The sequence below is a fragment of the Cyprinus carpio genome, chromosome A13 (genome assembly GCF_018340385.1).
Source record: "Cyprinus carpio isolate SPL01 chromosome A13, ASM1834038v1, whole genome shotgun sequence".
Taxonomy (NCBI): Eukaryota; Metazoa; Chordata; class Actinopteri; order Cypriniformes; family Cyprinidae; genus Cyprinus; species Cyprinus carpio.
In genome coordinates this window covers 25,177,668-25,188,623 of record NC_056584.1, presented here as the reverse complement: position 1 = coordinate 25,188,623, position 10,956 = coordinate 25,177,668, and the positions used below count along the sequence as shown (strand labels likewise).

General features: G+C 35.5%; 1 protein-coding gene across 2 annotated transcripts; it reads right to left on the bottom strand.

Moving 5' to 3' along the window:
* Nucleotides 1-1,986: 1,986 nt before the first annotated feature.
* Nucleotides 1,987-10,291, bottom strand: LOC109091828 (BSD domain-containing protein 1-like). Of its 2 annotated transcripts, XM_042769485.1 has the most exons (11): nt 10,184-10,291; nt 9,358-9,415; nt 7,471-7,587; nt 7,141-7,308; nt 6,867-6,921; nt 6,667-6,782; nt 6,499-6,567; nt 4,980-5,067; nt 4,392-4,802; nt 3,881-3,984; nt 1,987-3,140 (listed from the first exon to the last, which is right to left on the bottom strand). In XM_042769485.1, the coding sequence occupies exons 1-11, from the start codon at nt 10,192-10,194 to the stop codon at nt 3,108-3,110; spliced, it is 1,230 nt and encodes a 409-aa protein (XP_042625419.1). In that variant the 5' UTR covers nt 10,195-10,291; the 3' UTR covers nt 1,987-3,107. The 2 variants fall into 2 exon arrangements, with proteins under 2 accessions (XP_042625419.1, XP_042625418.1); XM_042769484.1 differs by lacking the exon at nt 10,184-10,291 and having other exon boundaries at nt 9,358-9,447.
* Nucleotides 10,292-10,956: the final 665 nt, after the last annotated feature.

Here is a 10,956-nt window from a genome sequence, read left to right as displayed (position 1 = left end):
TTAGTCAGGATTATTGCCCTCCTATTTAATTGATCTCTGTCTGTTTCACGCTCATGCATGCGGCGGTGCTCGTTCACTGAAGTGAAGTTTAGCAGAGAATCCAAAAAGGCTCATGCACTCCTGACAGAAAAATGGAAATATTTCCATGGCTTTCTAACAAGATGGAAAATATACATGTGAAATGTAAGTTATGCATTCAGGAAGACAGCACATCCTAAACGCATTAAACAGCGTGAGTAGTAATTACTAATATGCCAAACAAAACTATAAACTATGTCTTACCAGTTTTTAAAGGCCTTAATATGAAGCTTGTCACATGTTTAGAACAAATTGTTTTATGCACTTTATCCGCAGCAGCTCAGTCTGTGTCCTCCGCTAAACTGTGCTCGTATCAAACTACTGTATATCAATATAAACGGTATTGCCGCATATCGAATCGCTTATAAAGAAAATATCGACATATCGTACAAACTCGATATACCGCCCAGCCCTAGGTGATATTAGTAGGCGAACTGAGGTGCAGCGCTAGTGATAGTCAACAGCTATTCTCTTTGATCTCTTTCTTAATTTCTTTTTTTCAGTCTGCCAAAAGTTAAGATGGTTTTCCACAAAATTTAATTAAAAAAAAACAAAAAATTGGTGAGATGACTGTGTGCCAGTCATTGAATTAAACATGCACAATAATGAGGCCTTGTGACAACAGTGTGTTTTTAAGTTTAGTACTGTAGCATTCTACTTTTTACCCGTATAAAGTATACAGTATAAGAAGCACACAGTATGAGATAAAAACACACCACAAACACCACCACAGAGAATGCAGAACAGAAAAACACTGTAAGTAACACTCAGTAAGCTGTAAACCAAGAAACTGAGCTGACGGGGGTATTAATATCACTTCCATAAATTACTAAAACAGTGGTTTATTTTGGGGGAAATTATATGCACTGTACCTGCGGTTTTAACCACAGGTTTGGATCAAGTCTGCCATCTGCTGTCCCCAAAAGAAACTGCTAGGTTTAAACTCCCTACATTCATTTCAGACTACATTTAAAATGTAGTCCAGCCAACGTCTGCTGCATTTATTAAAGCAACTAAAATAAATGAGGATTATGTTTTAATAATGCAAGCTTAAAGATGTTCCTCCTGAAGGTATATTTAGATCACAAGTCATCATCTCCCTGTTTCCAGAGAGTCGCAGCTGCCTGCAAGGCTTACAGCCTTATGAATATTAATAAGAGTTTCTGCACCCTATTAATACCTAAATTAGATTTAGAATAGTTTAATAGCCAGAGCAATGTGATGTGGGTCTCTTTTTTTAAAGTAAGCCTCTGTCAAGTAAGGCACTTTTTTACTTGTTCAGTGCATCAGACGGATGACTTCAGCTGCTATTTTCACCATCTCTGGGTAAAACATGCTTCATCATTTTTATTTGACTATGCTCTGAGTTCAGTCTTCATCCTGACAGTTCATATGGAAACCCCATTATGTTTATAAGCAACTAAAAGTGAAGTCGATCCTTAAAGAAACTACATTTCAAACTCTCACCACTGTAACAATCAAAACGCAAAACGTTCACATTAACAAAATGTGTCTGTTGTAAGTAGTGCATGAAGCACAGCTCACAGAAATCACCTTCTTAAAAAAAAAAAAAAAAAACCCTGCAAAATCTGCGTGGGAAAATCTTTCTACTTTAAGCGAAATTCCTGCTCGCCTGGATTTGTGTAGAATGACTGGATTTCATCCGTGAACATGCGGCAGATATTCGTAAATGTGACCACATTTAAGAAATAAAATAGAATAATTAATACAGCACTAAGGTAAAATTAAACTTAAATAATTATGAAAAGCCGGAGCTTTTTTAAACTTAAAGGATGCAAAAGCACCAGAAAGATATCATAAAAGTGAGTTGCATGCTATATTCAAAGTCTTCTAAGCATGTACAATATTGTGGTTTTAAATTACCAAAAAGAAACAAAAATCACCAACTTGCATGATATTGCTTTTAATGGTGATGTTCATTGGAAAAATAGAGGACAATATAAAGTGTAAAAAGTATTGACAGCTTGAGACCCATTTTCAAATATGTCAGATAATAATCATAGTAAAGGTCTAGAGACTGTAGAGATGCAGCATGCAAGAGATTTAGATGATACGAGTCAGTCTGGAGGTTGTATCCACCAAAAGATGAGCCTTGCCTTAAAACAAAACGCCCAGCAGTATAAACCTACAGCATTTTGATACAAAGTGTTATTTAAGTGGCAAAGAAATGAGAACTTAAATGATCCTTAAATTACCTAGAGTAAGCCAAGTGACCCATGAGCATCTGGATGAAATGCTGAGCACTGATAGCACATTTACAATTTCAGACTATGAGAAGATGAAGACAAGGAAAGGGAGATAAAATGGACAGCACAGGAAACAACAGGTACATTTCGTGAAAGTACTTTTTTTGTAACTTTTGCATGACATTTTTTTTTTTCATTCCACACACAACACTGAACAAGGCCATGAAGCATCAGCAGAATGAATGAAGCATCTCTCCATTTCCATTCTCAATGCTAGAATAACTTGCATAAGATTAAAGATGTTAGTATTTCAAGAGAAGCTAACTTAAAAAAGAAGCCTATGCCAGAAAAAGAAACATAACTTACATATATTTTTCCTATGAAGGATTATTTTCTAATCCTGTAAGAATGATGAATTTTATATAGATTACAGCTAATCAGGAGCCCCGGCAGTTAATTCACATTCTCCCACTGAAATCTCCAAAGAAAAAATAACATTAATGGACATACGGCAGGTACAAATGGCACTGCAAGGTGACCTCTCTCATAAACTGATACGTGCTTTCTCTGTTCAGTCTTAGTGTTTCACTGCAGGTCATTTTTAGGACCGCCAGAGTGAGACCAGATCACCTCATCACACTTCAGATGACTGCTTGGTGCACTAGCGTGTAAATTTCATTCGCAGGAGGTGACCCGCTCACTGGACTGGTTGAATGAGCAGGTGTGGCCGTAGACTAGGAGTTATATATATTAAGCATGATTCACTTTGGGAACAGCAACATCTCACGTCGATATCGGGCCAGAATTCCCTCCACCAGATTCTCACTCCCAGTTCTCCCAGTCCTCATCTTCCAACTGGTAAAGAAATAAAATAATGAAAACTGAATTTATTACTGCTATTCTCATTCCTCTCGGGTGATCAGTTCACAAATGGATGGCGTGAAATCTAAAAAACGTTTTGTGATCAATTCACTCAAAATCCTCTCGGGTGATCAGTTCACAAATGGATGGCGTGAAATCTAAAAAACAAACTAGTTTTTTTTAAATAACACTTAATATTAAGTTTAAAATTGCAGTTGTGATTTAAAACATGATTCTCAAAATTTTTTTTTTTTAGGGCTGCACGATTTTACACAATATAAAATACATTTTGTGCTTACTTTGATATGACTAATTATTATTATTTTTATTTCTAAATAAAAATATTTAAATATTAAAATAAGAAATATTACTATTGTAAGACAATATCAATATAAAATAAACAAAACAACAGAATATAATATTAATAACAATATTGTTATTAATCAAGTTATAAGCAGCTTAAACTCACAACGCTTGCAGAGATGGAGCAGCATTTACTGCGAACCAAACTTGAATAGATTAATGACACTATTGTCTTCTGCAGAACTGCTTCATAGCTGAATCTAGTTTATTCATAATTGACAAATTTTGCAACACTGACCCTTATTGAACACTGAACCGACTTGAGATAAATATCAACACTGCTGTCTTCAGCAGACAGGCGTATCACTGAATTGAACTTGTTTCATAATTCTTTGCCATTTCTACTTCTTTAACTGTCGTGAAGAACAAACCTCTTCTGTTGCGTCTATTTTAGACAAAGCCATCTGAACCTCCTCTTCTGTCATATCCAGATCAAAATCCTTCTCCCAGTCTTCACTTACATCTGTACTCGAACCTACATTTGCACAAACACAAAGTGCAGATATAACATCAGCATTTCATACTTCATTCATATCAAATTATACACTACTGTTCAAAAGATTAAAGTAGAGTTTTTTTTTTTTTTTTAATGATTTTATGCTCACCAAGGCTGCATTTATTTGATCAAAAATACGGTAAAAACAGTTGTGCTGCTTAATATTTTTGTGGATTTATTGATGAACAAAGTTCAAAGGAACAGCATTAATTTCAAATAGAAACCTTTTTAACATTATAAATGTTTAGACTGTCACTTCTGATCAAATGCATAGCTGCTAAATAAAATTGCTTTCATTTTCTCATTAAAGTCATTAATGGAACTGGAAAGTATCGTTAAAATCCTTATAATTTCTTATAATTAACCCTTCTCCTGTTTCCTCTCACCTTTCTTGCCATTATTGGAGGGTGTGGATTTGCCGCTGTCTGAGTTGAGCTCAAACACTCGGAGGTCTTGAGCTACGTCGTCTCTGGTGGTTTGTGAGGGACGCTCCTCTGGGAATGTCTCCTGTAGACTGGCCTCTGAGAGTTTCTGAGAGACCTGGTCTGCAGCGGGCGATGGCTGCGTGACTCTGATGGTAACGGAATCTGCTTGATTCTCGATCTGGGTGGGGAAGCTGACGCTGTCACTGCTTACAGAGGGAGTGACGTCAGATGCTACATTGCTGGTGGAAACCACCACTTGAGCAGGTGAAGAGCATTCAGGTGTGGCCTCTATCGTTACCGAAGGGACACATGCCTCTTCGACAGGTGGCGTGAAATCTAAGCGTGATGAAGACGTGGCCCCGAGAAACTCACCTAGAGAGAGAAAGAGAAAAAAATATGGAGAGGAAGGAACATAAAAGCACTGTTCTAAAACCTAGTGAGCTGCCTATTAAGGCAAATAAACAGCAAGGTAAAACTAGTTAGTATACTTGACACTTTCCAATAAAAATCCAAATAAATAGCACTAAATGATGCAAATTTCAGTCAAACCTTCTTCGTCCTCTTCCTCCCAACCAAGACTCTCAGAATGATCCGTCTGCTCTGCTCTCTGCTTCAGCGCTACCCTTCTGGCCTCCTCCTACAAACACACACATTTTAAATAAATGAGATAAACAAGAGGCTGTACTGTTTTATAAATATAGCTACATTGTTATCCTCCTACTAGAATATATAGACCCAGGACTGTTTTACCCACCAGTTTTGTGATTTAGAGAAAGATACAGAAGGACATAAGGGTGTGCAAATGATGACAATTTTCATTTCTGAGTGAACTATCACTTCATATCAAGCAAACACTTATTGTACACAATATTACTCCAAAGTCAAAAACAAAAAATGTTTCTTCGTTTGATTTGATTACTTTGGTTTGATTCATAATAATTTTCAAAATTGCATTGAGTGCATCTGTGCTGGAATTCTGGATCTAGATTAGATGGATTTTTACAACTGAAAATGGAGAAGAGTTGTATTTTGTCTAAGAAATAAATGTGTAACACACTAGAAAATTGTAAAGAAATTATATTACATGATTAAATCTTATAATCAATGCATTTTCAGACCAATCACTGGGCTTTAGGGCAACTTACAATGAATTTTTAATAAATTAAGTTTATTTATTTGTAATTAAATGATGTATTAAAATAATGTAAACTGCAATCAGCACAAAAACTGTTGTTTTTATTAAAGAACATACAGTTCTTGAAACATCTGGAAACATCACAAAATTATAATTAGGGGCTATATAGGGGGCTTTTGATTATTGTGTTGAACAATAAAGTAAATAGCTCACCCAAAAAATGAAAATTTGCTTACCCTCAGGCCATCCTAGATGTAGATGTGTTTGTTTCTTCATCAGAACAGATTTTTTGTGCATTGTTTTGGCTTGTAAACGGTGCTTGATCTCTGCATATTTCTCTCCTGATTCAGACAAAACAACGTTTTGACTGAAGAAAGCAATATTATGGATTATGTTTAGAAGTTAAAAGCGTATTAGTAATGGATTTGTTTCTTACAAACACACAGCTTTTCACTTCACAAGACATTAACTGATGGACTGGAGTTGTGTGGATTATTGTGATGTTTTTATCAGCTGTTTGGACTCTCATTCTGACGGCACCCAATCACTGCTGAGGATCCATTTTCTCCAAATCTGTTCTGATGAAGAAACAAACTCATCTACATCTTGGATGGCCTGAGGGTGAGTAAATTGTCATATATTTTTCTGTGAACTATTCCTTTAAACAGGTTCAGAACCACTGGCCTACACCTAAAGACTGCAAACCTACTGCATATACACACATGACCAGCAGATGGAGCTACCATGTTTATTTTTAACTAACTGAATGTGTATTTAATACCACTCCTAGAATGAAACCTCAACAAAAGAAAGTTTCCTGTGACTCATACTGACGTCATTACGTTGTTTGAGCATCTGAGCTGTGTGTGTTCAGATAAGCTCATAAGCCTGATTTCAGCTCAAGGGGCAGTATTAGACACAGATCTGCTGTACCTGCTCCAGCTGGAACACTTTATAGAAGTACCGCTGCCAGAACTCTGAATGAGCCACTGCTGCTGGCACCTGACATGAACACAAGCAAATTATTTATTTCGTTTCATGGAATTACATTCACAGATGAATCATGGTCGGTACGGACATATGTAAACGTTTGCATCATACCATTTTAGTATAAAGAGCTCTTATGGCAGGACTGTTAACGAGCAGTTCAGAGATCTCAGCTTTCCTCTCTTCCAATTTGAAACTGGATAACCAGGCATCAAACTGCTGTGGAGGGCCTGAAAAGAGAGAAATACATAGAATGCACATTAAAACTCAAAATTCCACATCCAATTTAGAGAAAACATCAAGGATTTACATACCATCAGGCTCATTGCAATATGTAGCAGGGTCTGCTTGAAGACTGTAGAGTCGAGCCTGACAGAAAAAAGGTATTTGCATTATGTAGGGGTGTTTGCTTTATGTATGTGGGTTTGATTGTGGAATGTAGAGTAGAGCAAAACAATACATCTACTTTATATATATATATATATATATATATATATATATATATACACATATATATATATCTATATATATATATATATATATATATATATATATATATATATATATAGCTATGTAGATGTGGCTGACCTTGCTGCTGTCATACACCTCTGTTGTGCCTGCCGGAGTGGCTACCAGCGTGATGACATCACAGTCAATAGTCTTGTCTGGGGCAGGAACCAAAGTGTCTGTGATCACACCCAAAATATTCGAAATGCCCTTCTTCACCTTTGCTGTGGCCTCTGATGAATTTTCAACCTAAATAAACAAAATAGCTTATAAACTAGGGTTTGCATCTACATAAACTAAACTACAGAGATATTAAGTCTAGCTTTGGCGCTGAAGACTAAACACTGACTAAACATGGTAAGAAAGCAAGCGTTAACATAGTTTTGGTGTGTTGTAAAGTTGTTTCCTTACGGCTAGTTTGGTCTTAATGGCATTCGCTGTCGCAACAACAGAACATGCCGTGTCATGTTGGACCACGCTGGAGAATTCTGACAGGTCCCGTTTGATAAACTCATACGCCTCAGCTGACTGTTGAGACAACAGATCATTTAACAATTAATATTCATGATTATTCGTTTTGTGTATACTAATATTATTTAAAATATATTAATTCAAATAAACATTAAATATTCAAAAAAATATTCACAGAAATTGATTTTAATAAAAATACAGACAGAGTTGAAACCAAATGTGATGCAGGGTAATGGACACATTACTGTATGTCTCAACAAAGATTTCGTAAATTAATATTAAATGTTCATGTTCATTTTATGAACACGACTATTCATTTTATTAAAAAAAAATCCTCTCAGAAAAATAAATGTTAAATATTCAGATAAATTCATTTTAATACAAATTTAGGCAGGACTGAAAACAAAAGTGATGCAAGGTAATGGACACATTATATGTAAACAAACATCTTGTACAAAATATTACAAAAGAAAACAAATGTACTATTTTTTACAAAATATTACAAAAGAAAAGCGCTATTGTAAAGACGCTCCTGTAATTAATTCCAGCCGTTCGTTCAGATCAGGGTTGCCGGGGTTTCACAACAAATCCTGCCCAGTTTGCTTCTCAAAATAAAACTAATGTTCCCCGATAAAAAATCCCGGGGTTAAAATATACACTTGTTTTTTTTTGGTAAAATTCTCATTTTAGGGGGCTTAAATATCACGTTATTGATTATTGGGTCCCGCTTCAACCCACGGACATGAAAAAAAACCGCAACTTGGCACACTGGTTCAGGTGGAGCGGCATTAAAAGTGAAAGTGACGTACTGTTCAGCCAAGTATGGGTGACCCTGCCATTTAACCCATCCGAAGTGCACACCACACAAGCAGTGAACAACAGCCACACACACTGTGAACACACACGCGGGAGCAGTGGGGCACCATTTTTATGCTGCGGCGCCCGGGGATGGGGGTTAAGGACAAGTCGTGGGTATTGAAGGTTTGGCCCGAGACTCGAAACTCAGCAAATGTTGGGAGTCGACTCTCTAACGGGCATTAAGCCAACTGGGGGAGGGAGACTGGGGTCCCCATTTACTTTAGGTCCACCGACAAGCTTGACACACCAAAATCACTTGTCAGAACGACAGAAGAATAGCCTGCGATTTTAAAATGTCAGATGAATTACAGGCCTCTGTGGAGTAAATGCCAACAGTCTGTGGTTGTTTTTCATGTTCACGGGGTGAAGCGACCCCAATAATGATATTTGCCCCTAAAAGTAAAATATTTACATGTATTTTTATGCGCCCGGAACGAAACAACTATTTTGAGAAGATTGGGCAGTTTTTGTTTTGAAAACCTGCAAATGTGCTGGAGATATACTACTAATCACAGGAGCGCCTTTACTGAGGAGATGCGCATGAAAATCGCATTTGATTTTCTGCACAGCCCTAATTATTGACTACATGCAATTACTAGTAAAATTGTTTAATTGTAGAAATGTGGTTCCACATTAAAATTAATGGAATTAAACGATTTTAAGACTGAAACAAAGGTTGTGAAATAAAAAATAATAATAGTAATAAAGCTAAAGGGGGGCATGTGTAAATGCTAAAAAAAAAAAAATGTATGCTGCTTTTTCAGTTCAACTATTAAATTTATATAATGTGTGAATAAATAATTTTTATAAAATTATAAAAGAATGCAAAACTGAAGCATCTAACTAGTGGTATAAAAATTCTACCACTGCTTAAAAGCACAGATCAATCATTGCTTGAGAGATTCCTAAAACATCTTCAGCATTATCATATGGTAAGTCCACACTGGATCTGATCTGGGTTTGTCTCACCTTGTCTTTGACGGCCTGGAAGCTCTGTGTCAGCCAGCCTCCCCACCATCCTCCTTCCCTGCGATCACCACACATGATTCAAATCATTAATAAATATTACACATGATACGTATGGGTGATTCCTGTTATGCAGTATCCTTAGAACTCTATAACCTATAACTCTATAGCTTGTGTTGTAATTTAAGGAAGTATAGAAATATCCTCTGTTCAAACTCAGGCACTTAATTATATTAATTATAGCGTGGGTTTTTACACAATATCAAGAAAATAAACAGATAGTTACATTGTTGTGACTATAAACATTTTTTATTGTATTTGATCCACGACATATTTGATATAGATATTAAAAAGTACAGCATAGGAATGATCAATCGATCAATCAATCAATCAATCATCAATAAATCATAATGTGTGTGTATAGTTTGATCACTCCAGCTCGGCAGTCTGGAACAATCTGTGGCATAAGAGCTTTATAAATCCTTCATTTCAGTATGTGACCATGCCATTTCATCCCTTTACTGTCATATACACAATCAGTGTCTTTTTTATTTTTATATGGGATGGGTTTATATGAGGATTACTATCAATAATGATGGCTGCAACGTGTATGTTTTCTGTTCGTGACTCTGTGATATTTTTGTAAACAAACCCGTCTGACTTCCCCCTTCACATCAACCAATAAAACTCAGCATTTAAAAAGGTCACAAACACCATTTTAATGCGAATATGCACTCTTTAGAGTGAAATTAGTGTTGCTACATGACAACATATAATTTATATAGGGCATTTAAACGATAAAGTGAACATTTGTGTGCTGTAAACTCACCCGTCCGCCATCTTCAGCGCGTGACGACATCCGTATGGCCTGAACTCTGACCTCACCAGCGCGTCCAGATAAAATTCACAAATACTGCATTAGATAAAGTGAGGATAATTTATTAATGATTTTAAAAGAGATATAAATCAGTAACTTGCGCTAAAAAGGGGAAGATGTGCGTGCATTCGTTTATTAAAATATTTTTCACGTAACACTGCGTAGTAAGGCAACCGCAAAAGATCAAGATTTGTGATAAACCATAGACTGTATAAAAACGCCTGTCATTACACTGACGGCCTGTGGGGGGCGCCAAAAGCATTAATCACACAACAATAGACAAATTTGCATGGAAAGAAAGAAAGAAAGAAAGAAAGAAAGAAAGAAAGAAAGAAAGAAAGAAAGAAAGAAAGAAAGAAAGAAAGAAAGAAAGAAAGAAAGAAATGCTGTAAAGTACACTTGGTATATTTCCTGAAAACACACACACACACACACACACACGTGTGTGTGTTGATCAGAAATAGTTTTTTATCTGATAAATATTTGACTTCATATTTCATGAAATTTAAGAAATATAATTAAAATATAATAATAATAATAATAATAATAATAATAATTTAGTGTTGTAAAGTACTATTGGCATATTTGTTAATTATATAATTTGTATATATTATCTTTAGAACTATTTTTAAAAAAATAAAAATATATTTTTTTGTGTTTATATATATATATATAATATATATTATATATATATATATATATATATATATATATATATATATTAT